This window comes from Phacochoerus africanus, chromosome 6 (genome assembly GCF_016906955.1).
Source record: "Phacochoerus africanus isolate WHEZ1 chromosome 6, ROS_Pafr_v1, whole genome shotgun sequence".
Lineage (NCBI taxonomy): Eukaryota > Metazoa > Chordata > Mammalia > Artiodactyla > Suidae > Phacochoerus > Phacochoerus africanus.
Window position 1 is genome coordinate 77451128 of NC_062549.1, and position 26732 is coordinate 77477859.

General features: G+C 45.7%; 1 protein-coding gene across 3 annotated transcripts in view; it reads left to right on the top strand.

The window, feature by feature from the left end:
• The first annotated feature begins 10843 nt into the window (after nucleotides 1–10843).
• ATP6V1H (ATPase H+ transporting V1 subunit H) overlaps nucleotides 10844–26732 on the top strand; it is a 59843-nt gene continuing 43954 nt past the window's right edge. The window contains exons 1-7 of one of the 3 annotated variants that reach the window (XM_047783924.1): nucleotides 10844–10982; nucleotides 12339–12486; nucleotides 16745–16847; nucleotides 17782–17871; nucleotides 20317–20430; nucleotides 22636–22740; nucleotides 25951–26004. In XM_047783924.1, coding sequence (XP_047639880.1) covers nucleotides 12374–12486; nucleotides 16745–16847; nucleotides 17782–17871; nucleotides 20317–20430; nucleotides 22636–22740; nucleotides 25951–26004 — 579 coding nt within the window. In that variant the 5' untranslated portion in view covers nucleotides 10844–10982; nucleotides 12339–12373. Of the gene's footprint in view, nucleotides 11013–12338; nucleotides 12487–16744; nucleotides 16848–17781; nucleotides 17872–20316; nucleotides 20431–22635; nucleotides 22741–25950; nucleotides 26005–26732 lie in introns of all 3 variants that reach the window. The other 2 variants (XM_047783925.1, XM_047783926.1) reach the window with 2 other exon arrangements.

A 26732-nucleotide genomic window follows, 5' to 3' on the forward strand; every position in this document is an offset into this window, starting at 1 on the left:
GGAACTGGCTGGCAGGATGTGGAGATGCAGTGACGGCAGACTCGTGGTTCTGAACCTTTTCCAGCACCTTCCATGGACCCCAGGCTCCGGTTCTGGGCTGCTGGGCTCCTCCCGAGCTGTCTGCTGTCACCTTGCATCAGATGCAATTTGAACAGGCAGCTACAAAACTCCTGAGACTCTGCTTATCATACTTAGTTCCTGTTCAGTCTGGCCTTGAATATCAGTCCTTGGAGTGGTCTCTAACTTGAAAAGGAGTCCTTATAATTGTTAGTGCTGAGAATTCAAAATCACAGAAGCGAAATACATCCTTATGGAAAAACAGGTTTGGTTACACCATCGATTCAAAGTAAATTACTCAGGTGGTCTATGATTTGGGTTTTATTCTTGAATACTTGAATATATATTCCAATTGTCACCACATGGCTTACACTGTTATCTTTCAACATATTTGCTTCATTTACTTTTTTCAGTTATTCTAGATGCAGTACCTATAAAACCATTCTGTAGAAGTTTCTTTCTTTCTTTCTTCTTTTTTGTCTTTTTGGGGCCACAACCAGGGCATGTGGAGGTTCCCAGGCTAGGGGTCTAATCGGAGCTACAGCTGCCGGCCTATGTCACAGCCACAGCGACATAGTTGGATGCATTTCTGCTGCACCATGACGAGAAATCCTGGAAGTTTCAACAATAAATGCTGAAATGATACAAGCCTGATCAGAATTGCTTTATGCCCAGAACAGAAATAAATGGTTCATACTGAACCTGTAACTCAGGTTTCCTATCTAAGGATCCCAGTAAAGTTCATCTATGTCTTTATCCTGCAAGAAGGCAAAACCTTCAGTCTTCTAAGTGTCTGCAGTGGTTTTATGGTTTTGTGAAGGCTAGAAAGCCAAGATGATTTTATGAAACCTTTGCCCAGTGGAAATGAGACTTAGGTATGTTTCATCCTAACCATAAATTTAAAATCTGAGAGTGATAAAATTTCTGAACAAATATCCAAACGGTACACTGAAGCCAACCAGGATTTTTACAGTATTCTTTTTAGACTTCCAGGAAGGATCTTTTGCCATTTAAAAATGCTTTTCGGAAAGGTCAAGTCCAATCATGCTATCCAATCAAGGTCTAAAGCCGATAGGAGCTGCTCCCACTGTGGTATATAAATAGAACATGGAAAGTTTTCTTTATGGATGTATTTAATTTGTTATTTAATTTTTTTCTTTTTTTTGACCACACTTGTGGCATATGGAAATTCTCAGGCCAGGGATCAAATCTGAGCTAAAAGCTGTGACATATGCCACAGATGCAGCAAAGCGGGATCCTTAATCTGATCTGCCACAGCAGGAACTCCTGAAGGTTCTATTTTTGTTTCCTTGTAGGTAATCTCATTTTTCCCTTTGGGGATACTTATAGAAAGAGCATCTTAATTTTTGAAGTTTGAACATTCTCTGAAGATATTCCTAGGTTTAGTTCTATTTTCACCATTTTCGTGGAATACAATATGTATTCTTGAATTATTATCTGAAATCTTTTTATAATAGGAATATAAAGTTGGGTTTTTTCAAAAAGTAATTATTTCTATTTTATCTGGTCAGATCCTCCTTTTTACCTATTCCTTTTATCCATCCCTAAGGTGAGTTTTCAAGATCTGTTCTCCATACCTCTTACTTCATCTCCTGATTTAAATTTCCTTATCTTTCTCCTCTACATTCTGATAGACTTCCTCAAACATATTTTTCTTTTTTCTCTTCTTTTCTTTTTTGTCTCTTTGTGCCCGCACCTATGGCATGTAGAGGTTCCCAGGCCAGGGGTCGAATCGGAGCTGTAGCCACCGGCCTACGCCAGAGCCACAGCAACGCGGGATCCGAGCCGCGTCTGCAACCTACACCACAGCTCATGGCAACGCCGGATCGTTAACCCACTGAGCAAGGTCAGGGATGGAAACCGCAACCTCATGGTTACTAGTCGAGTTCTTAACACACTGAGCCACAAAAGATACTCCCGTCAAACATATTTTTCTATTTTGATAATTTTAATTTTCATGGTGTCCATCCAACCTGCCCTTAAAAGCCCTTCCCCCCTTAAAATTGATAACAGAATGTCTTATTTCCATTTAAAACTTCATTTTCTAGAGTTTTTCATTTGGGGGGACAACACCTCACTATTTCAGAGATGCAACATCTGCTGGAATAACATAAAGCCTATAACACAGGCCTGAGTTATTCAGACACACCTCTGTTTCCTCCAGGAATGTGTCTCAGGGGCTCAGTCAACAGCAACCTTCCACAAAGCTCTGTGGCAGCAGAAGGCTCCTGGCTCTGTAGGCAGAACCTCCAGGCAGTGATGCTGACCTGGGCTGCAGAGTGGCCGCAGGAGGCTCCTGCCACAGAGTCCGGAAATTAAGACGTGTCTGAGAATCCTGGGACAACAACTGGCTTCTTACCCAATGCCCTTGGCATGGCGTGGTTGGTAACATACACGACATCCTATGGAGTCATCAATTCTAGAACCACTACCATTTGTTTATGCTCAGAAGTTCTAAGTTTACATTCTCAAAAACAAAAGCAAACCCAGGCTAATTTAGAAAATTTCACACTGGGAGTTCTCTGGTGGCCTAGCAGTTATGGATTCAGTGTTGTCACTGCTGTGGCTTGGGTTCATTCCTGGCCCAGGAGCTTGTGGTTTGCTTTACTTTTTTTTAAGAGTTGAAGTTAAAGCCTTTATTTAATCATATATGGTAAAAATGACTGAAGCTAACATAACTAAAATAGTGGCCAAAAAGAAGGAAAATTATATAATGCTGTATATTCTTTAACCCGTTCTCCTTCAGAAAAACTTCAGAAGAACAAAGAAACCCATTGAAATACAGTTTCTTTGCTAAAATAAACCACTTGTGGTACAGGTGGAGACATTTGCCACTAAAAATAGAATCCAGTGGCGAAAACCCAATCTTTAATGTAAAACCCTGAAAGACAATTATTTAAATATTTAAAAAATTGGCATGCATGATGAAAACTTGTATTTACAGTGACAACGCTGCATCTTTAACCGGCTGAGCCACCAGAGAGCCCATATACACATCTTAAAGGGATGTGTTCTTTTCTGACTTATAAAGGATGCTTCACACACACTCTCTCTCTCTTTTTGGGAGTCATCTGAGTGTCCTATCAGAAAGTAGAGATTAGAGGAGTTCCCGTCATGGCGCAGTGGTTAACGAATCCGACTAGGAACCATGAGGTTGCGGGTTCGGTCCCTGCCCTTGCTCAGTGGGTTAAGGATCCGGCGTTGCCGTGAGCTGTGGTGTAGGTTGCAGACGCGGCTCGGATCCCGTGTTGCTGTGGCTCTGGCGTAGGCCGGTGGCTACAGCTCCGATTCGACCCCTAGCCCGGGAACCTCCATATGCCGTGGGAGCGGCCCAAAGAAATAGCTAAAAAAAAAAAAAAAAAAAAAAAGAAAGTAGAGATTAGAGCTGAGCAGGGGGCGCTTGTGGGAGTCAGCACCGTGGGCTTCTCCACGTTTCTCAGGATCCTCAGCGAGTAGACTGGCCACGTGCCAGGCCTGTGCAGAAACGTGAACATGAGCGAAGTCATGGGTTCACCTTCTGTCTACCCTTCCTGCCTCTTCCTATCCTGAGAAGGCCCCCAGGGCGACTGGGGATCCCCAACACAACAGAACACTGATCTTGGGACACTGCTTAGAGAAAACGGCCTGATCTACTGTGGCCTGAGCCAAAAACCCGCTTTTGTTTGTAAACCGCTGAAAGTATGGGGGTTTATTTGTTACTGCAGCACGAGCTGCCCACCCTCCTGATAGTTTCAGCTGGTCCACAGTTGAGGACCAAACGTTTGGTGGCTGGTGTTTTGCTCAGTCAAGGTAAAACATTTGTTCATCATGAGAACATCATTCATTTCTTAAGTTGTATGAAAATTGTATGGGGGATTCTGGCAGTTTCCTTTTGCCATTCACCATTGATCATCATTTCACTGATTGCTCTGAAAGGCATTAGCTGGTATCTTAGATACTTCACCAACTTAAGAGCAAGCCCAAATCTGCTACCTAAGTGAAACTCTAGGATGATGCTGGAACTCTTTACGATGAGCTGAAAATAGTTTGGCTCTTAATGTCACATGATTGTCCTGGGTTCTGTGAGGCAGAGACTGAGTCACTGAAGAATTTTTTACATCTTTCCAAAGACCACACCATGGCCTTCATATGGTCAACCATCCAAGGAAGACAATGTACCTACAGTCCTTGAGACTCAAAGCCCCTGAGTCTGCAGCCTGGTGGCCCTCCCTGCTTTGCTCACCTGGAAACACCTGCAGTAGGTACCTGATGCTCAGGACAGGGGATGGAACCACAACAACTTTCCAACGAGCCTTTCCGGACACAGGTAGTGAGCCTCTCAGGTGTTAAGCTAATGACTAGAGAATTCTTTTCAGAGGGCCTCCGAAAATATAAGAACCAACGTCCTCCTTGCTAGTGAACTTACTCTTTCACAACTAGAGGCAGGGCAGAATACTTTTGTCTTCTAAACACATTAATGTTAACGTGCTGGATACTAGAGGCAGAATTCCTTTCATGAGTCATCTCACCTCACAAATCTCCATCATCTTTGGGGCCTTGGGGTTCATGTTTCTCTTCTCAGTGTGTCATGTCTCCACACAAGTGCTTTGACCAACTGCTCAAGGGATCAAACACTTGGAACAGAGGAGCGCTTGGCCGTTTGCACTCTTAGAGGGGCCTCGACATTGCAAGGATGTGAGTCATGGTTTTGTGTAGAAAGCTTTCTGGTCTAGGCTCTGGCCACTTTTATTGCCGAGAAAGAAGGCACACACATATACACCTGGTGGATGGATGGACGGCTGGGCAGGTCGTTTGCCTTCTTGCCAGCCTGGCTGTGCAGTTCTCTCTTTCTCACATTTATTATGAGAAGAGTGACGAGTCCAGGAAACAGCCCGCCTCCCACGTGCACCCTGTGCCCTGAACGGAAGGAGGAAAAAATCCTTGTGGAAAAAACAAATTCTGATGAAACCAGGCTCCTGAGTATGTGTGCATGTATATACGAGGGGATATGAATTTGTTTTGTAGTAAATTAGTGGCCATGTTGGGGTGCTCTGGGCAGAATGCAGAGAGAAAACACTAGTGAGGAGACTGGCTTCAAACCCACAAAGTTACAGCCTGCTTTCCAAAGCACTGCCAGAAGCCATCGCATTCGTCACGAGATCAGTGAAACCAGCGTCAGAAAAGCCTGGGTTCAAATCACTGCTCGGCTGACGTCACACATGGAACCCACAGTGTTTCCGAACTCGTTTTCTCATCTCTAAAACAGATGTAGGGACATCAGTGCTACCGACCTGATGAAACCGGCTAAGTATCTAAATGAAAAGAACAGCAGGAAGACCCATGATAAACGTGGGCAATGCTGGGTTATTACTACCAGTCTGTTTTGGGAGGGTTTTTTTAATTTTTAATTTTGAAATAATTACAAATTCATAGGAAGTTCCAAAAAAGAAGGTCCAGAGCTGTCCCATGCACTCTCCACCCAGTTTTCCCCAGTGGAGACTTCCTCAGCAGGCCGACATGGGCACAGTTCTTTTTTTTTCTTTTTGGTCTTGCCCACAGCATGAGGAAGTTCCTGGGCCCAGGATCAAACCTGAGGCATAGCAGCGACAATGCTGGATCCTTAACCTGCTGGGTCACCAGGGAACTCCAACACTGGGACAATTCTAAGAGCTTATCTAGATTTCATAAGTCTACATGCACTTGTGTGTGTGTGTGTGTGTTGTGTAGGTGAGTGGGGTTCTATGCACTCTTAATCACACCTGATGGTCTGTGTAACCACGGAAGTCATATGTGTATATGCACACATTATATCTATATATATACATAATAAGTATATATTCCATATGCACATATACAACACATGTACTTCATTGTTGCTTTCTTTTTCCTCAGAACATTCTCCAAATTTTTTCCTTTAGAAATCTCTTCTCTGTGTGGCCTCTATTTCGATGCTCATTAATTAAGGACTTTCGGTCATTCTACCCCATTTTATTCTAGTTTCCTAAAGACCTAGTGCTTAGGTGATAAGAGGGGTATGGACACTCCTGTATTATTTGTCTGCATATCGTCTGAGGGCTCAAAAGTAAAGCTCAGTACATTCTGACAGAAAAAGCTTCCTCATGACTTAAAAATAAACAACTTTTCTTCTCCTTGTGCCAGCCAGTTAAAATGACATCGGAGAAGGGACGAATCCAGATAATTAAGCAGAGTCTGCAAATAGACAATGATTCCTGCAAGGACCTGAGCATTGGGGCAGACACATTTTCTAGTGCTACAGTCTTCAGCCAGGTTTGCCGTTGTGCGATTTTGCAGCATTTAATTCTGAGCTCTGATCATCATTCGTCGGCGTGAACACATACCCATCCCTCCTCCACACCAAATAACCTTTTAAGAGGTGGTTCTATTTATAGTTAAGAGGATTTGGAGACATAAGCTGTACTTTCCGCAGAGACACAACACTAAGCAAACAAGTGGTCCACTCTGGGGAAATAATGTTATCTGGGTGGTAGAACTCCACCCAGGAAACTAGGAATTTAGGAAAAACATCTCATTGCTCCTCATGTCTGCACATGCCTATGTTAGTTATCAACTTTTTTCTCAAGAAATTTTGTAGAGGAGTTCCCGTCGTGGTGCAGTGGTTAACGAATACGACTAGGAACCATGAGGTTGCGGGTTCGGTCCCTGCCCTTGCTTAGTGGGTTAACGATCCGGCGTTGCCGTGAGCTGTGGTGTAGGTTGCAGACGCGGCTCAGATCCCGCGTTGCTGTGGCTCTGGCGTAGGCCGGTGGCTGCAGCTCCGATTAGACCCCTAGCCTGGGAACCTCCATATGCCGCGGGAGCGGCCCAAGAAATAGCAACAACAACAACAACAACAACAACAACAAAGAAATTTTGTAGAAAGCAATCTATAATTTTTTTATAACTATATGGGATATAACTTTTATGTCAGAGAAAGATACCTAAGGGTTAATATCGATAGTCACAAAAATCTATGTCTAGGTTTTCTGTTTTTAAAAATTTTACCTCCTGAGGCTCACCAGTAAAGGTATATATGCAGTAAAGATACGAAATCATCCATGCACGATTATACCACCAAAATCAGAAATCATGAGAAGAGGTGGGTACAAATGCAGGACACTGGAGATGAACTTGCAATTAAGAGAACACAATTTAAAACAATCTTGTATACATATAGACTTTTATATCAAAACTTCAGAATAACTGCAAACCAGAATAACTGCAAAATTGATACACAAACAAGGAATCTCTGGAGAAGAAATATATCTCATAGTAAATAAGTGCATAATCCACCATGAAGGGGGTCATCTGACATCATTCTTGGAATGCTGAAGTCTTCTTACATCTGATTCTGATTTCCTCTCCATCAAAGAATTTATGATAATTATAATTAAATAATACAACTGTACAATTAAAAAAAAATTTTACCTCCTGAAACAGAAACAAACAAAATATAATCATTTGCCATGGTAAGCGACAGCTGTTTAAGTTGGAGAAAACTGGATGGTCCTAGTTTTCTCTTGGGTTTGATTTGAAAGCATTCCCTTCCTCCCTTCCTCCCTTCCTCCCTTCCTTCTTTCTCTTTCTTCCTTGCTTGCTTGCCAGCCACACCCTCGGCATATGGAGGTTTCCAGGCTAGGGGTCTAATTGGAGCTGCAGCTGAGACCTACACCATAGTTTGTGGCAACACCAGGCCCTTAATCCACTGATCCAGGCCATGGATTAAACCTGCATCCTCATGGATACTAGCTGGGTTTGTAACCCGCTGAGCCACACTGGGAGCTTCTGTCAATAAATCATCAATAAGATAAAGTGAGCAACAGTGCTAAAGTTTGCTTGCAATTTTATATTCTTTCTGGATGAAGCCTTTGCTTGTCAAGAAAAGTCACAGAAAAACAAAAACAAAAACAAAAAACAACCAAAAAGGGAGATCCTGTGTGGTGCAGCAGGTTGAGGATCTGGCATTGTCAACTGCAGGTTGGGACTACTGTATGCATACTCAGGTATAAAGAATGACTGGCCAACAGGGACCTGCTGTACAGCACAGGGAACTCTACCCAATGTTCTCTGATCATCTATGTGAAAGAAGAATCTGAGTGAGAATGGATGTGTGTACATGTATAACTGAATCACACTGTCATACAGCAGAAATGATCACAACCTTCTAAATCAACTATACTTCAATAAAACTTAAAAAAAAAAAAAAAGGGTCCGGCATTGTCACTGTAGCAGCTTAGGTTGCTGCTGTGGCTCGGGTTCAGTCCCTGGCCCAGGAACTTCCACATGCTGTGGGCGCGGCCCAAATAAAACAAAAGAAAAGTCAGGTCTTACCTTGACATCGTGCATGGCCGTGGTGCCTCCTTCATTTTTCACCATTTGGTGAAGGCTGGTGTGATGTTCCGCAGCCCCGGGTGGGGGCAGAGAGTGCATCCACATAGATGGCCTGGAGGAGTGCTTCTGCAGGCACTCCTGGTTGTCTTGGGAAAGCCTGGGCATGTTTTTACAAGGAAGGCTCCAAATGAGTCCAGAGGCCTGATTTTAACACCAGTCCCGGGTCCACTCTGTTTCTCTTCCTTTGGCCGGTGCTGGGTCCTTGATCAGATAGATCAGTGCTTCCTGCAGTTACACCAGTCAAAGCAAAAGGATTATCTGTGCTGTGGATGGGCAGTTTATCCACAGACCCTTAGTGCTCATCCAGGAAGAGCCTTTGACTCAGAGTGTCCAGGTTTGTTATGACTGCCCTCTACAGGTAGCAACGTAGTCCTCATTTAAATTTAATCCTAAATCAAAATGATGGAGAAATGATTAGAAATGATTCAAGTGATACACTGTGTAGTGTATAATGATGAAGAAAATCGGCTTTGTGGCAGAATTCTGCACTCACAGTGTGTGATGCTTGACAACCTTGGGCTCCACACCCTCTTGCCTGGGAGGCCCTCTGCCCGTTTCCCGACATGCCTGTCTTATTTGGGATTGGTGCCTGTGTTGGCCTTAAATGCCCCCACCTCCTGTGATGGGCAGTCTTGGCTTCCTCTTCTAGGTCCCCAAAGTAGTCGAAGATGCACCTGTTATTTCACTTGCCGAAGTTATCTGACTATAACTGTGCTTCTGAGCTTGACTCTGAGCAAGTCCAAAGAAACCATGAAACAAGTGGGGTGCCTGGCAAACCTGGGACACTCAATAAACGTGCCCTGCATTTTGCACCTGCCCACAGGGGCTCGAGTCTCTCTCTGTTGTCAGTGATGTTTGCTCATACTTTGTGCTGGTGCTGTGACTGAATGGCTTCATTTGCACTGTGTACTCATCTGCTCCGGCTGCCGGAACAAAATACCATGGACTGGGTCGCTGAACAAGAAATTTATTTTCTCACAGTTCTGGTGTCTAGAAATCTGAGTGCCGCATGGTGGGGCCGTGCAGAGAGCCCTCTTCCTGGCTTGCACACCTGCCTTCCTGCTGTGTCCTTGTGTGGCCTGTGCGTGTCCAGGGAGAGTGCTGTCCCTGGGGTCTCTTCTTTTTCTTTCTCTTTTTACAGCCACACCTGCAGCATACGGAAGTTCCTGGCATAGGGGACGAATCTGAGATGCCTGCCTACGCCACAGCCGCAGCAACGCCAGATCAAGCCTCATCTGTGATCTATGCCGCAGCTTTCGGCAACACAGAATCGAGGCCAGGGATTGAATCTGCATCCTCAAAGACACTATGTGGGGTTCTTTAACCTACTGAGCCACAACAGGAACTCCACCTTCATTTATTTTTTTGGCCTTTTTCATGGCATATAGAAGTTCCCAGGCCAGGGATTGAGCCCAAGTCACAGCAGTGACCGGAGCAGTGACAATGCAGGATCTCTAACCCACTGTGCCACAAGGGAACTCCTTAATTTCATCCTCTGGAGTGCAAGTGCATTTGCAGGAATTGACTCTAGGTTCCAAGGGCTACCCAGGCATCAGAGCCACTAACAGTCTCCTCCTGATGTCGCTAACAATCCCCACTTTCTCTCGTGTTACTAACAATTCTCAAACACGAGAGACAGACCAGAAATTGGTAGGAGTGTCTGTCTCTGTCACCACCAGGGTGAAGTTTCTTTTGCCTCCCTGTGAAACTCCGTGGCTATGATGTCAGGTTCCTGGATGGGTTTCGCTGCTCTTCTCATTGTTCAGCCTGTTTCTGCTTCTCCGAACTCACACCCCCTGATGGACTGCTGATGGCTACAGACACATATTTAAGACCCTGGAGAGACAGAATATAAGGAACATCTATGCACCCATGACTCAGATTTTAAAAGGTTAACACGTGCAATATTAGGGGGAGTTCTTGCAAAATTTTTACTTTAGAACAGGAACATGAGATACTATTAGGACCTCTTTGTATTTCTACTCCACCACTCACCTTAAATTAGTGGGGTGTCTTTATCTCTCTATATGTGATGTGCAGAATATTAGTCCCTCCAAGAGGCCCATGTCCTGTGAATATCGTAACTGACAAGGTGCAAACGGACTAAGGTTGCCCATGTGATTGAGGTGAAGGAACTGGAGACCGGGAGCGCGGCTGGGAGTCTCCAGCAGCGGCCGCCGTGCCCCCTGCTCATTGCGGACCCACCGTCGTGAGCGCAGGCGCAGGGCGCTCCGCGGACTGTTTTGGCCCCTCCCGGCTTCCGCCTTCCGGGCGGTCACGTGTCTTGGCTCACGTGACCGACGCTCCTGTCATTCCACCGCGGCCGCTCCGGCTTTCTCCTGCCTGCGCCGCCCTCGACGTCTCCTCCGTTCCGAAACACGCTCGCTCTCTGGCGCCGCGTCCTCGCCGCCGCCCCGGCCTCCCAACCGGGCAGGAGACCCGACTCGGCTCTGCCTCGGCGCTCCAGCGCGGCGGGGCCCCGCTGTCCGGACCTCCGTATCTCCCCGCCGCCCTGGGTGCGTTGGAGGGCCCGGCGGGTTCGCGGGGTGAGGCCGCACTTGGGTCGTTCCTGCCCGGGCCCCTGCCCGGACCCCGGCCCCAGCCAGGCGACCCCGCGGTTTCTCCGCTTCCCTGGCGCGTGCTTGATTCTCGCCGCCCAGGCTCCTCCTGCCCCCACTCCGGCCCCGGGTCCCCAGATTTCTTTCCTTCCGGGCCGCAGCGGGGTTTGCGAAACTGCCGTGCCTTCCCCGCAGGGAAGGGCAGGGGAGGGAGGGTGGACGCGCAAAAAGTGTGCTTTTCCAGGACTGCGCCACGGCCCTGGCCGTTGGGGCTCGAGTTGTTCAGGGACCTAGGTGACGACCCGAGGTCCTTTCAGCTGCTGCAGGAGGTGCCGCTGGGGCTGTCCGCTTGATTCCAGGTTCCAGCTTGGCCCGGTCGGATTCTGTTGCTACTGGGCCCAGCCAGTCCGCATTGCCCTTGTTTGATTAGACAACAAATCCTCAGATGTGGCGATTACGTTCCAAACTGACTAAGGTCATTGGTATCCTGGAATAGAATCAGAGATGTCGTTTTAGCTTCTTTGTGGTCATAACTATGACCTTATTGTAGTTTGTAAACCGTACCCTGTATTTTTTGTCGTGATGAAACCAGGCTTAAGCTTTTGTCTTTAAGTTTAGGAGTGAGAATTACTTAAAGTCTATCATGATAGGTTCATTATCATCCGACCAGACTCTCATTGTTGGCTGAGTCTAAATTATAATCTCTGTTTGTTCCAAAACATTCTTCCAGTAATTAATTTTGAAAATACCATGAATTTTGATTGAAAAAAGAAAGCTCCGTCCTGTAAGATATTACATTCCTACTTGGAATATTTTAATTTGAATGAATAATGTTAGAATGGACGTGTAGGTTTTTCATATGTCACTTTAAAACACTGCTTGGTAAATGTAGATAAAATAATTGGTCATAGCTGTGCTGTGCAGGTTCTTATTTTTTTCTCTGTCAGAAGAGGAAAGTTGATCTCAATTGTATATATTTAAAATATTTTTCCTATTTTGTATGCCTGTTCTATTTAAACATGATTTGTGGTGTCGACATCTTAATTAGTTACTTTAAAAATCTTGCTGCAGTATTAGTTCCAATAATTAAAAACCCTTTCCTGGAAAAGTGAAAACTTGTAGAGAACACTTTATGGAGCAGGGCATACATAAGTGGGCAAGATTTGAGATCTGATGCTATTAGTATTTAATATTTAGGGTATTTAATATTTGAGTTGAATGCCTGGACAGGTTGATAATGATAATAGTAATAGTTGTTGTTAAAACAATAACACTTGGTATTCTGGTTTACCTTGCATCTGGTTTACCTTGAAGATCTGTAGAAAAGCATTCAAGACCATAACATTTAGATGACCAAAATGGATATCCGGGGTGCCGTGGATGCTGCCGTTCCAACCAACATCATTGCCGCCAAGGCTGCGGAGGTTCGGGCAAACAAAGTGAACTGGCAGTCCTACCTTCAGTGAGTACCGTTTGCTGTGAATCATGGGTGATCATGTGCCTTTGCATCAGACTGTTTCATGGTCATGCTTCCATGAGAGAAATACTGGAAAAATACTAATAAATGTGGAAGAAAACACTTCCTCCTGAGAATAATTAGCTGTAGTGCGTGGAAGCAGCTTGGGGCTCTGGTGGGGAGGTGGCGCTGCTCACAGTACTTTTGACCTTCTCTGTCTGGAAGGTTGTACTTTCTGGAAAGTTGGAGGAGTGGGAAACGCAGGAAGAGTGTTCATGCACTATGGAGGGGGGAGGGGGGTGGTGCTAGAGGCTGCCTGACCAGGTTAGGGTGCCTTGGCCATCAGTGTGGACACAGATGGTCTTGCAGAAGGGCTCAGACAACCAGGAAAGAGTGTGGCTGTTTGAGTTTCAAGACCTGGGTTTGAATTCTGGTTCTCCTAGTCTGCTGATCTTAGCAAATCCCTTAACTTCTCTGAGGTTCATTAAAGTAAATGTAAAATGGTTATACATATCCCACAGGGTCCTTGCAGAAATTGTGTATCTAAAGCATTAGCACAGTTGATTAAAAGCACTAGTATGTTGGAAGTTCCCATTGTGGCTCAGTGGCTTAAGAACCGGACTAGTATCCGTGAGGATACGGGTTCAATCCCTGGCCTCGCTCAGTGGGTTAAGGATTTGGTGTTGCCTCAGGCTATGGCGTAGGTTGCAGATGTGGCTCAGATCCAGTATTGGCATGGCTATGGTGTAGGCCAACCCTGCAGTTCTGATTTGAACCCAAGCCCGGGAAGTTCCATTATGCTGCAGGTGCGGCTGTAAAAAGAAAAAAAAAAAAAGCAGTAGTATGTTGAATACCCTCTCAATAAATTTTAGTTCTTTCCCCTCCTTGTGTGTATGAAGATTTAGCCTGTAGGTGTTCTGTGTTTATCTGTAAAGCGAGTGTTCATTTATTCTTGACCACACTTGACCGTGTTAACTTGACTTCAGGTCTAGTTTATAACATGGCATGTATATAACATGGCATGTATATAACATGTATGTTTATAACATGTATGTTTATAACAGTTATTTGGAAATTCAGGTAGGATTTGCATACATATTTTGAAAAACAAATTGAGGAATCTTTAGTTTGCAGTTTGCTTTGAGCCTCGGAGGGATCTGCAGTGTACAAAAATGATGCCATTTATTGCGGTTAACTGTGTTACTCATCAAACATTTAATGACCACTTGCCAAGTCTGAGGTGTTTCCCCAGCCTTCGAGGCTACAGAAAGATAACTCAATCTAGTTGGGAAGTCAGGTATATAAACACATCATTTGAAGACCTGCTGGACCATGTATGTAGGTCCATTTCTGGGCCTGAGGAGCAGTTTTAAAATGACTGTTGTAGGAATTGGAAATGACTGATGTTTCTGTGTGGGAGTTCGATCAGATTTGCCTCATTGTTCTTCCCTCAGTGAAGATACGTGGCAGATACGTGGATAATAAGCCTAGAGCTAGGACAGTTACAGCCGCATTCAGGTGGCCGGAATAGGTAGAACTGGAGAGGTTTGAGAAAGTCTTAGTGATTGATTTGATGTATGGTGACTTCCAGTTCCCAGATTAAGGGTCTGGATTGTGGTGAGCCCCCGATGCAAGAGCAGGAGGAAGAGGGACTTTTTGATGTCTTTTCTGGTTGTCTCTGTCTGTGTAATTGCTTAAATCCCCTGCAAAATTAGGATTTTGAGCTCTGTTTCCTAATTTTAGTCCACAGTGAATTTAGATTGGAAGACAAGGAGTTTCATGGCTATAAGCTTCACTGTTTATAACCTAAATGGGATAATTTTGAAATTGGTCACAATGTGCCAGCTGATCGGCAGGTGTTCCCCAGCATTGGCGTTTGGAACACTTGTAGTTACATGTAGATTTTTCATTGCTTTCTCTTCTCTTCCTCCTGTTCCCAGACCCCCACACTACTTAAGTCATGGTTTCCCTTTTTTGTCTATTTCTGCCCTTTATGCTGTTGTCCAGCTCATGGGTTTCTTTTATAAAACCCGTCTACTCTGTGTGTGTCTACATACAGATGTTCACCACCTGTTAGTGGTGCGCCTGTTGCTGAGCAGGTGGTTGTGGGGATGTGGGTGGGTGTGAGATGAGCCCCTCCCCACAGAGAGCTCACAGGTTGTTGGCGGCTGGACGGGACTGTGAGTCCGCAGTGGATCTGATGGCACATCGTGTCCTGAGAGGGTAGGAGCTGCGGGCAAGTGGCCAGGTGTCCGAGGCCAGTCCCCTCTCTGTTAACATGGTACTGCTGGCCTTTTAGGTCTGTTTACATTTGCTTAAACCCTTGTTCAGTAATTCAGCTAGACCCACCATAAATGAATGGGCGTCACTGTTCTGGTCAAACTGGAATCCAGTAAAGCTGCCTGAGGATACTAGGGTCATGAAAGAGTGCCCTGACTTTTGAGTTTAAAATTTAACGAAGGAGGAGTTCCCGTCGCAGGCACAGTGGTTAACGAATCCGACTAGGAACCACGGGGTTGCGGGTTTGGTCCCTGCCCTTGCTCAGTGGGTTAAGGATCTGGCGTTGCCGTGAGCTGTGGTGTAGGTCACAGACGCGGCTTGGATCCCGCATTGCTGTGGCTCTGGTGTAGGCCGGTGGCTACAGCTCCGATTCAAACCCTAGCCTGGGAACCTCCATGTGCCGCAGGAGCGGCCCAAGAAATGGCAAAAAGACAAAAGACAAAATAAATAAATAAATAAAGTTTAACGAAGGAACAGACCTTTAAGTAAAAAATTAAACAATAAATTGTAGTACGCGTTAAAATGGAGACAGACTTTAAGTTTTCCCAGGTAACAAATAATTACCCGGGAGCACTGGGACGCCTTCAGGAAGATGCCAGCAGGAGTGGGGGCAGAGGAGCGGGGCTGTCCGGGGGAACCTCCAGGAAGGAGCCTACAGGCGGAGCTAAGAGCTGGGAGAACGTGCAGGGCTCCGGCCGGTGGTGGCTCCTCCAGGCTGCGGCAGGCTGGGCGTGGCACCAGCTTTGCAGGCCACACACTCAGAGCCTGGACTCTTTCTGTCCCTTGTATAGTCCACCTCCAGCCCATCCACGGGTCCTCTCAGCCACCCACGGTGTGTGTCCTGGGGCAGACGCCGCTGCACTGGGCAGGCTGCCAGGGTCTCACGTGCCCTTGGTTCCGGCCTCTGGCCTCACAGCCCTGTTGTCACTGTCTCTCCGAAGGAATAGTTCTTTGCAGGCTCTGAGAATCTTTGCAAAACACAGATCAGATCACGCCACACTGCTCGCAGCCCCCAGCTGCTCTGGCCTCTTGCTCTTGCCTTGAAGCTGGCTCACTGCCACCCTGGGTCCCTGGACTTGTCTGTCTCTGGGGTTCCTGCCTGTCACTTGACTTATTCAGGTGTTTGTGTAGGTGACCACAGGAGGTCGTCTCTAAGGCAATTTAATAATTCCTTGTCTCCTTACCTGGCTTTAGTTTTTTGTTTTTGTTTTTTTTTTGAAGCTTTTAGAATCCTGGCATTATGTATACATGTATGTATTAAAAAATATTTTTGTGTTTGTGTATTTTGTTTTCCTCCATGGAGCGTGAGGAAGTTCCTGGGCTAGGGATCGAACCTAAACCACAACAGAGACCCAAGCTGCTGCAGTGACAATGCTGGATCCTTAACCCACTGCACCACAAGGGAACGCCTCTGTTACCTGTTCTTAAAGGTGTCTGGCATGCAGGAGGCTGCCCGTGAATGCTGGTGATTAAATCACGAATGAGTAGGTGCCTGCTGGAGGATGGAGCTCAGGGTGGAGAGGTTGTATTTCCAAAGAGGGTGAGGATCACATTTTTCTGAGTCTGAAGGGAAAGAATGTGCTGGAGAAAATGATTGTATAGAAGGTCCTATAAACATGGTAAATTCACTGACCGGGTAAATAGTTTGGCTTGGGAGGGGGGATGGGCTGAGAAGTGAATGGTGCCCAGACGTGGCATTTTGTTGTTTACTATGAACCAGGCACGGTGCTGAACACCTCATATGAACTGCTTAATTTCCTCCTCAGTTCAGTCCCTTAAATCCAAGTGGTTATTGTTCTCTTTTGCAGATAAAGTCGACCAGGTCCAGGGAGGGCCTGAGCGGTAGGTGGTGTGGCCTGATGCCAGGGCCTGAGTGTCCCCCCGGGGGTTTTCTGCTGTGGACGCAGGAGAGGGGCGTTCTGCATCACTTGCTCACAGGCCTGTGCAGCTCTTACTGAACAAAAACCTTATTCTTACTTTCCAGGGGGCAGATGATCTCTTCTGAAGACTGTGAATTCATTCAAAGATTTGAAATGAAGAGAAGTCCCGAGGAGAAGCAGGAGATGCTTCAAACTGAAGGCAGTCAGGTGATCTGTTCAGATATGAGACCATGAACCCTGCCCTGAGTCATTAGACATTCTAGGCATTTCTCAATGACTGTGATATTCTGTGTAGGTAGGCGGCATACTTTAACACAAAAGTCTCGTTTTATTGGAAGACATTTGAGCGATTTCTAGTTTTCTTTGTTAATTTTAGAAAAGATGTTGTATTGAGTATGTTTATTCCTCCATCCTTGTCTGCATTTCTGCAAAGCTTTTTTGAATTAGAACAGATTTGCAGATGTTTCAAAGTATAAGCTATTCTCAACGTGGCTTAACTTTTTTTTTGTCTTTTGTCTTTTTAGGGCTGTACCTGAGGCTTATGGAGGTTTCCAGGCTAGGGGTTGAATCAGAGCTGTATCTGCTGGCCTACACCACAGCTCACAGCAACGCCAGATCCTTAACCCACTGAGTGAGGCCAGGGGTCATATCTGCATCCTCATTGATACTAGTCAGGTTCGTTAACTGCTGAGCCATGACGGGAACTCCCATGTCATTTAGTCTTTATGTTGTCATGGGTAATCAGGAGTTGTGTAGGTCTGTCTAGATCTGTCTATTTAAAAATAGTAAACACTGAAGTTCTCTTGTGGCACAGTGGGTTAAGGATCTGGCATTGCCATCGCAGCAGCTCAGGTCACTGCTGTGGTGCAGGTTCAATCCCTGGCCTGGGACCTTCCACATACCTCAGGTGCAGCCAGAAAAAAGGAAAACATTTTGACATTTATTACTAGAAATGATTAAAAAAATCCGATGCAAGTCATAGTATGGTCCTCCCAGACTTCACCACAGTGTTTGTAAAAGACAAGCATTTTCTATAATTGCATCCTAAAGTAGGCGAGAGAAATAATGTTTTACTGCAATTTCATTAAAATGGTGTGTTTGCAGTTGACAGCAATGATTAACATTGATTTCATTTTCCTAGTGTGCCAAGACGTTTATAAATCTGATGACTCATATCTCCAAAGAGCAGACAGTTCAGTACATACTCACCATGGTGGATGACACGCTGCAGGTGGGTGTATTCAGCCTCAGGGGTCTCATGGTGGTCAGCCTCGTCGTTTTGGGTTCTCATGGTAACATTTCTGTGCTGTTTCACATGGGGCAGTGGGTCTTTTCCATAGTGTGACAGTCCACCTTCCTCCATCACATGAGGTGTCATTTGCTCATAGTGATACCAACAGGAGTGCTGCCGTACGGGCTGTGTCTGCTCTCAGGATGACAAGCACTCGAGTGTGTCTCTCCTGCAGCGCCACCAGCCATGCATGGTGCGTCCCGAAGGGGTTCTGGATGGCTGCGTACTCAACAGATGACACGACTCCTTCTCTTTCAGTCTTTCAGCAGATCTCAGAGCACTGGAGGCTCAGTGCTGACTGTGGGTGAGCTGCTTACCCGCAAAAGCATAATGTCTTTTGAGAACATTTTGCTTATCATCTGAGATTGGAATGGCATAAGGTTCCTTTTTTTTTTTAAATTAAAAAATTTTTTTTTTTTTTGGTGGCATGCAGAAGTTCCCGGGCCAGGGATTGAACCTGAGCCATAAGAGAACAAAGTGGTGTCAAGTTTCTGTTTACTACTTTGTTGTCCCTAAACACGGAGCGCCCCCTCCCCCCCTTCACAGTTTTGTGTTTCACACCTGAGTGTCATCCAGGTTGCAATTGTTGGTATAGAGAGCAGTCCTTTTGACACAGGCCGTCTGGCTGCTAAATCCAGGGCCTGTCCGCACGTCTCAGGGAAAAGAGCTGGTCCAACTGCCTGGAGGGCATCTCGCCCGTTTACAGAGAGGCAGCTCATCGGTGGCCTGCTGTGCACAGCCCCGAGCCACCTGGTGTGGAGGATCCCAGGGTTGGGGAAGGGTGCTGTCTGGGGGCCACCATGTCCTTTATCAGGATGTTGTGCTTTTACTCATGGGATGGTTGCTGTCCCGCCTGGGCAGAGCTTTTTTCTTCCCTGAGGAGTGAGCCTCGGAGCGCGGGGCAGGCTGTGTCTGCCTGGGTCGTCGTGTTATCACAGTGAGGAGCTGTGAGCCTGCTGCAGACCCTGGCTTTACTTATATGCACCCCCCCCACACACACACTCCACTCACACATGCACAGATACCCTCAGATTTTATACAAACGTACACACTCATCTATTACAAACCTCGGTTTACAAGCACTGTCTCTGGCTGGCTTCTGCCACGCCCCACAGTTCCCTGGAGCTCCAGCTTTGCGCTGGACATCGAGGCGGCGAGTCCTCTCCTCCTCTGCCTGTTAATGCACTTGCTCCACCTTAACGCCCAGGAACTCGTTTCAGAATTGCTGGCCCATAGGCCTGGAGAAGGACCCTTTGCCTGGAGTTCAGGATTTGCTGCAGTACGTTGGCTTTAAGCAGGGCTGTGTAGTCAAAGAATATTGTGTTCAAGTTTCTTTTGGTGTGGTAATATTATTTTTCCTGAGATAGCTAGACTCATTTATTTTTGTGTGTAATATTTAGTTTTTTCCTCATTCCTGCTGATTTCATTTTTGTTTTTGATTATGTAAAGCATTAACATGCTTCCAGAAGTTTGAACTGCACAGAAAGGTACACACTGAGAAATGTCCCCAGCCCTCACTCCACCCCCTGCACCCGCTGCCACCCACCCTTATAGGTCACAATGTCATGGATTTCTGGTTTGTTCTTTCTGTCTGTCTTATTGCAAAAATAGTCAGGTAAATGCATTCTTTTAAAAAACTATTTTCTGGAGTTCCCGTCGTGGCGCAGTGGTTAACGAATCCGACTAGGAACCATGAGGTTGCAGGTTCGGTCCCTGGCCTTGCTCAGTGGGTTAACGATCCGGCATTGCCGTGAGCTGTGGTGTAGGTTGCAGACGTGGCTCGGATCCCGCGTTGCTGTGGCTCTGGTGTAGGCCAGTGGCTACAGCTCCGATTCGACCCCTAGCCTGGGAACCTCCATATGCCGTGAGAACGGCCCAAAGAAATAGCAAAAAAAAAAGGAGTTCCCGTCATGGCGCAGTGGTTAATGAATCCGACTGGAAACCATGAGGTTGCAGGTTCGGTCCCTGGCCCTGCTCAGTGGGTTAAGGATCCGGCGTTGCCGTGAGCTGTGGTGTAGGTTGCAGACGCGGCTCGGATCCCGCGTTGCTGTGGCGTAGGCTAGTGGCTACAGCTCCGATTCAACCCCTAGCCTGGGAATCTCCATATGCCACGGGAGCGGCCCAAGAAATAGCAAAAAAGACAAAAAAAAAAAGAAATAGCAAAAAAAAAAAAGACAAAAAAAATATTTTCTTGGAGTATTGTTGATTTGCAGTGTTAATTTCTGCTATACAGGAAAGTGATTGTTTTACCTATATACCTTCTTTTTTTATATTCTTTTCCATTATGGTTATGACAGAATAGTGAACATGTAGTTCGCTGTGCTATATGGCAGGACAGGAAAATGCATTCTGATGAGTGATATTTCTTTTTTTTTTCCCTTTTAGGAAAATCACCAGCGTGTTAGCATTTTCTTTGACTATGCAAAACGTAGCAAGAATACCGCCTGGTCCTACTTTCTGCCAATGTTGAATCGCCAGGATCTCTTCACTGTTCATATGGTAAGTTTTGCATTGATTATGTTTCTGATTTAGGGAAGAAAGGGCACCTGGGCCATTGACGATGATACACCAGCCTCCCTGTTGCCCAAGCCGTCCCTGCTCTGATGCTGACTTTTCAAAGCAGTGCTTGCTTATTGGCCTTTAGTCACGTGGGGGGGTTGGGAAGTCAGAGGAGGTGGGGCCACTCTGATACCTGAAAGGCTGTCTTTGGAAGGCTTAACACTGAGCAGTCTTTGATGGAGTTTAGAGAAGGTATGAGAGGATGGTTCGGAGAAGAAAAATCTTAGTTCAGGCCTTTTCTTTCTTTTCTTTTCTTTTTTTTTTGTCTTTTTTGCTATTTCTTGGGCCGCTGCCGTGGCATATGGAGGTTCCCAGGCTAGGGGTCGAATCGGAGCTGTAGTTGCCAGCCTACGCCAGAGCCACAGCAACGCAGGATCCGAGCCGCGTCTGCAACCTACACCACAGCTCACGGCAATGCCGGATCGTTAACCCACTGAGCAAGGGCAGGGACCGAACCCGCAACCTCATGGTTCCTAGTTGGATTCGTTAACCACTGCGCCACAACGGGAACTCCTTAGGCCTTTTCTGACCCCAGCAGTTGGAGGCTTCTGAGGGAGCCCCTGAGGCTGCATTTTCACATCAGGAGCCACCCAGTGACAGCATTGAGCATGTGCTCTCTTTCTTTCCCTGTAGATTTGTCTGCATTTATGTGCCAGTGCCTTTATGTGTTTGTATATATTATAAAGCATTTATGAAAGGAAATAAGAAAGGAGGTCTTATGAAAGAAATAATATTTTAAGGAATACTTTAAAAAAAGCCAAATAATGTATTTTCTCCTTTCAAATTGTAGAGGCTTATTTTCATTGTCTAGAAACATAGTTTAAATATCTTCCTAATTTTGATGGTTTCATAAGACAATTGACACATAGACATTTAGGGTAAGAGTCATCATTATTCATCCTGTTGCCAAAGCCATGTTCTGATTTCTTCGTGATTTCAGTTACTTTTGGCTAACCTTTGAGATTTGGAGGGTCAGATTGTCAGTGGTGTGCCCTGTGCTGATGAAGAGCTCGTGCTGGCAGGCCTGTGCTCCTCTGTCCTTCCCCTTTGCCTGTGCTTGCACCTCTGGTCAGCTTTCCAACCCTGGTTTCCTTACAGGAGCCCTTTCGTGTCATTTACGTATGTGGGGAGAGTTAGGTCAGTGTGAGCTAGATGAGGTGGCTGTAAACTCCCTCAGCTGGGCACATGAAAGCGTCTGCCAGCCAGTAGGCAGCCAGTGATCGAGGTGCTGGGCCGTGCTTCCCACGGGCAGGGTCCCACATGTGCCATGGCAGGTGCCACCTTCTGTTACTGGCTCAGCTGTGTGCATGTGTGGGAACAAAGTCCATGTTTGTGGGCTTAGTTAACCTCAGCCTTCCATCTCTACTAGGATTAACTCGTGCTGAATGATTGCAGATTTGAAACATTCACTTGCTAACAGAAAGTACTAAAAGAATATTTATTAAATTGGGATTATGTGTGGAGAATCAGTATTTTATACTGCCTTTCCCCCATATGTCTGTCTCTCTCTACACATACACACACACACACTCTCTCTCCCATACACTCTTACAGATTTATTGCAGTGTAATTGACAAACTTGGAAGATATTTAAAATGTACGACATGATGATTTGATAAACATATGCTACCTATTTAATAAAAATCATGATTGTTTTATAGCTTGAAGAAAATTGAGAAGTTTTTGAATGAGGAGCAATGAATATTTGTTTCCATCTAGAGAAATGGCTTTTTAATCCCCAGGCTATATTTCATAGGAAGATACAAGCGTTAGGTATGAGGACTCACAGGCCTTGGCTGAGCGAGTTAGCTGTGGGCAGTTTGTTGTAGAGATTGTTCAGAACTCTGGCAGGTGATTTTTGCTGGTCTTCTAATGAATTCCAGCCTTTTGAAACTCAGAATAATGCAGGGAATGTCCTGAAATTCTTAAAATACAACTAATTTTGGTTCAGTTTAATGGAAATACTTAAAACTACATATTGACCCTATTAAAATCTTTTGAAAAATGAAATATGATCTGTTATTTTTGGAGGAGTTGAGTGTTGAAAAAAATCATGCAAGAAAATGGTTATGGTTCTGGGTTTTAAGGCACATGATGTGATTTTTAGGATTGGTGTTGTACTCACCTGAGTTTCTTATTTTTCAGGCAGCAAGGATCATTGCCAAGTTAGCAGCTTGGGGAAAAGAGCTGATGGAAGGCAGTGACCTAAATTACTATTTCAACTGGATAAAAACCCAGCTGAGCTCCCAGGTAAGACCTTCCTTTAATGCCTCTGAAAGGAAGGTAACACCCATGTTCTCTTAAACTGTTTATGGTAATTATGTGAACTTTTGAAGCTGCTGTGCAACAGTGGTGCTTTTGCACTTGAGAAGCCAGCCGCATTCGCTGCTCGGGGCCGGGCAGGGCTCTGCCCTTCTTCCTCTGATCCTCTGACGCTTCAGCTGGACTTTCCTGTCTCTGCTGCCGCTCTGCTCTTTCCCTCCGCGCATTTCTGCGGCAGGTCATCTTTTCCTTCCAGGAGGGCGCTGCTGGAGCCCACGGGTTGGAGGATCGGAGGGACACGCACCCTTGAGTGGGGAGGAGGGCCAGTGCTGCAGGCCAGCGTGTGGGCGGCCTCAGGCCACCAGCCTCTGAGTGCAGTTCCCCAGCTGCCTGGGTCCCTGCGCCACCCAGATCTGGGCCAGAATCTTGTGGGGCAGTTGGGGGGGGTATTCTCTGAGTTTTTCCAGTGGGACCCTCATGCCCTCTGCTCACATAACCAGGCCAGATGGTCTAACCAGTTGCACCAGTAAACAGACTGGCCCTCTCTGGCTGCCACCTGGAGAGCTTCAAACAGAACATTCGGGACTGTTAGCCAGCCTGCTTTGTCCAGTCCTGGCCTGGGCTCTGTGCCAGGCCTGGGGCTGCCATTGCAGCTACAAGGCGATGTCTCCCCCAGTGACCCCTCCTCAGGGTGTCACCATGTCTTCGTGGGACATGAAACCGGCTATCTGGGCATCTCTCCCTGGGGGGTGAGGGGGTGGTGATGGCTGCCAGGTGCCAGGTTCCCCAGAGCAGTCCAGGTGAAGCTTCTGATGGCCTGGCCCTTCTGATGGCCCGGCCCTTCTGATGGCCCAGCCGGGGTCTTTCCTTTAGGCTCTCAGTAACCAAGTGTGAGGTGCTGAGGGGCCTCAGAGGGAAGGAGCCTCCGCAGAGGCTGAGCGGGAGCTGGCAGAACAAAGGCAGGAGAGAGTGGCTTTGGCATGGGTGTGGGAGGCACTGTGTTGGTGTTTCCGGTGTTGTCGTGTTAGATTACAGATGAGTGTCTATGGGAAATACAAATCTATAATTTAGATTTCAGGTGACTTTATTATTTTTGATAGATTTTAATTTGAAGTGTGAGATAGATACCATGATATTTTGTTTAGGTTTATTTTTTGTCTTATCGTTGCCTGCCTTTGAGGGGAGCCTAATGGCCTTTTATATTTGGATAGAGAGATTTTGAAGTGTTGTGAACAAAACTAATTATTTCTTCTGTCAACTGTTTACATTTTAACACTCTTTTTGGCATAGTTCTATTTTATTTTATTTTATTTGTTTTTTTTTGCCCTCCCGAGGCACATGGCCAGGGATCCGATCTGAGCCACAGTTGCGACCTAAGCCACAGCTGTGGCAGTGCTGGCTCTTTAACCCACTGTGCTGGGCCTAGGATCGAACCTGTATCCCAGCGCTCCCAAGGTGCCACCTGATCCCATTGCACCATAGCGGGAACCCCTGTAAATTTTTTAAAAAATTAAAGTGTAGTTGATTTACAATGTTGGGTCAATTTCCCCTGCATTGGCTTAGATTTTAAGGTTATTTTTACAAGAGCCACAAGTTTGCAGATTTTGCTGAGCTTGTGGGTTATTTAAAAAATAAGATATTTAGAATGTGAAAATGGGTATGTGGAAATGAGATTTTAAATTTCTAAATGTGTGTCGTTTGGGATCAGAATGCTTTAGTTAAATAGGTCATCTCCCTTTTTTTCCCTATTTTGAGATTAGTTCTCCCTTTGCACAGACCTTGCTCTGCTTTGGTGTTAGCTGTATGGTTTAGTGGAAATGAGGCTCTATGGTAGCCGGGGTCCTAAAACCCAGAGCTGGCAGGAAAGTGCACGCTGCAGTGTGCCACTGACATTTTGGGTTGTTTCATCGTAGGCTTTTCCTCGTAGCAGTAACGTTAGGTTGTGCCTCATGGGTGATCGGTCACTTGTAGAATGGGGAACTGGGGTGGTGACCATATCTAGCAGTTGGGATATTTCTCTGGTCATTAGTGGAAGTGGATCTTCCAATGTCTAGAACAGTTTTCATTAGGATTGAGCTTCTTGGTGTGAGATAAATGCTCTTAAAGACCTTTCTGTGTCTTTCCAGCACGTTCTCTTTATCACCAAGTCCGTGCCGTGTTCAGGTATGGCCTGGCCTTTCTGCTCTGCAAGTGCTGCACCTCAGGCCCCCCGGGCCTCTGCCTTGCCTCAGTCTGTCTCTGCTTCTGCTGCCTCTCTCGCTGTGGGCAGACACTTCTTCCAAGCCTTTGGTCAGGATTATATCACCATTTCTTGTTTAAGGAATGAATGATAGTTTTGTTTGGGGGATTTTATTTTCTGATTTGCTGAAATGTCATGTGATAGCACTTTATCTGGAAGGACTCTTTTTCTCTATTGTAGCTGTTTTATCCCTCATAGAAAGGAGCACATTTTCATGATTCTCATAGAAATAAACTTTCAAAAGTCCAGATTAGTTGCAAATTTGGTTATTTTGTTCTTCGACTTTATAGTGACATCTGGGAGCCTTTTTTGGGTAGTTTAAGCATTATATCTGGGTTATAGGGGCTCATGCCTGGCACTTAGATAATAGTTAGTGAATAAAACAAAATAAAAATTTCCTTTTAGAAATTCACGATCTCTGTTCTCTCGCATCTTCAGTTTCTGACTTTCTACCTTAAATTTTGTTTGGTCATTTCTGTATAACATGTGAGGATTTGATTGTCATCATAACCTGTTGGCATTGCTGTGAATAACCTAATTTTTAAGTTCCGTGTAGTATCTTCCCACCATCAGGCACCTGTTGTGAAAGCTTTGCCACAGCGTATTGTGTAGAATAAATAGTTCAGCTTAAGAGAGTTGTATCCGATAAACAGCCCAGGAAGTAAATCCTGAGGCCTGGAAACTTGTAGTAGCTTCACTTAATGAAATTTAGTTGGAACGTAGTATATTCAGATTATTATTATTCCATTTTAAAGAATTTATTGATTACAGTATTATCTGGAAGAGTGTAATGGTGTTTAGAATATGTCATGTCGTCCCTGTGCTTTTTATTAGTTGATGTTACACTGTTAAGTAGGATTAGAACAGTTATAAAATTTGCTTAGCTCCCTTTCATAAGCTGATAAATTAAGATAAAATTAAAAACAAAACTAAGTAATAAGTTATTTATTTCGTAATAGAAACTGCGTGGTAGCGGTGTCGCTGTTGAAACAGGAACAGTCTCTTCAAGCGATGTAAGTACATTCCTTCTTCATTCACTGGCCTCTAACACCCTGAATATAAGTTATTTTGAGTCATAGACATTTAACATTTTCAAGATATCCACTGGGGGCCGGGTGTAAGTGCTTGGATTTGGTGTCTCCTCTGGTTGGTTAATGGTGTGGAAGCTGTGTGGAGGCGCTTCTGGGCTGTGCGGTCCCTTCCTGCTCTCGGTGATGTGGGACGTCCTTGTCCTTCTGCTCTTCTCTTCAGTAAGCTGAATCTCAGCCTGAGACCCAGAGCGAGTGTCTGAACTCAGATGCTCAAGTCAGTGAATAATCGGTTACTCGCCTCAGACTTCAGCCGTCTGATAACCTCTCTAATGCCGTCGGCCAGATGCGTAAGCACTGGGCCGGGAAGCTGAAGATAGTCCAGTTGCCCGCGGCCCTGAAACCTGTTACTTGCCTGTGTTGCTCAGGCTTTAGTAGTAGCCAGAGCCACCCCATCCCCCCACCACTTTTTGGGCCAATTTCACCCAGTATTTATGTAGAGTCAGAAGATTAAAGGTTAAAACTAATCATGTCTCTTCAAGTCCCTTTCCTGGTTAGAGTTATCTCCCCGAATTGGGAGTGGTTTAACGTTGCTGTATTCAAAATAGTTCAGGAATTGGCAATAAATTTGGACATGTAGAGATTGGCGTGATTGGTGCCAGTTGAGAGAGGTAGGGGTAAAAGCTCAAAATGTAGGTGAAGGAGTTCCCATC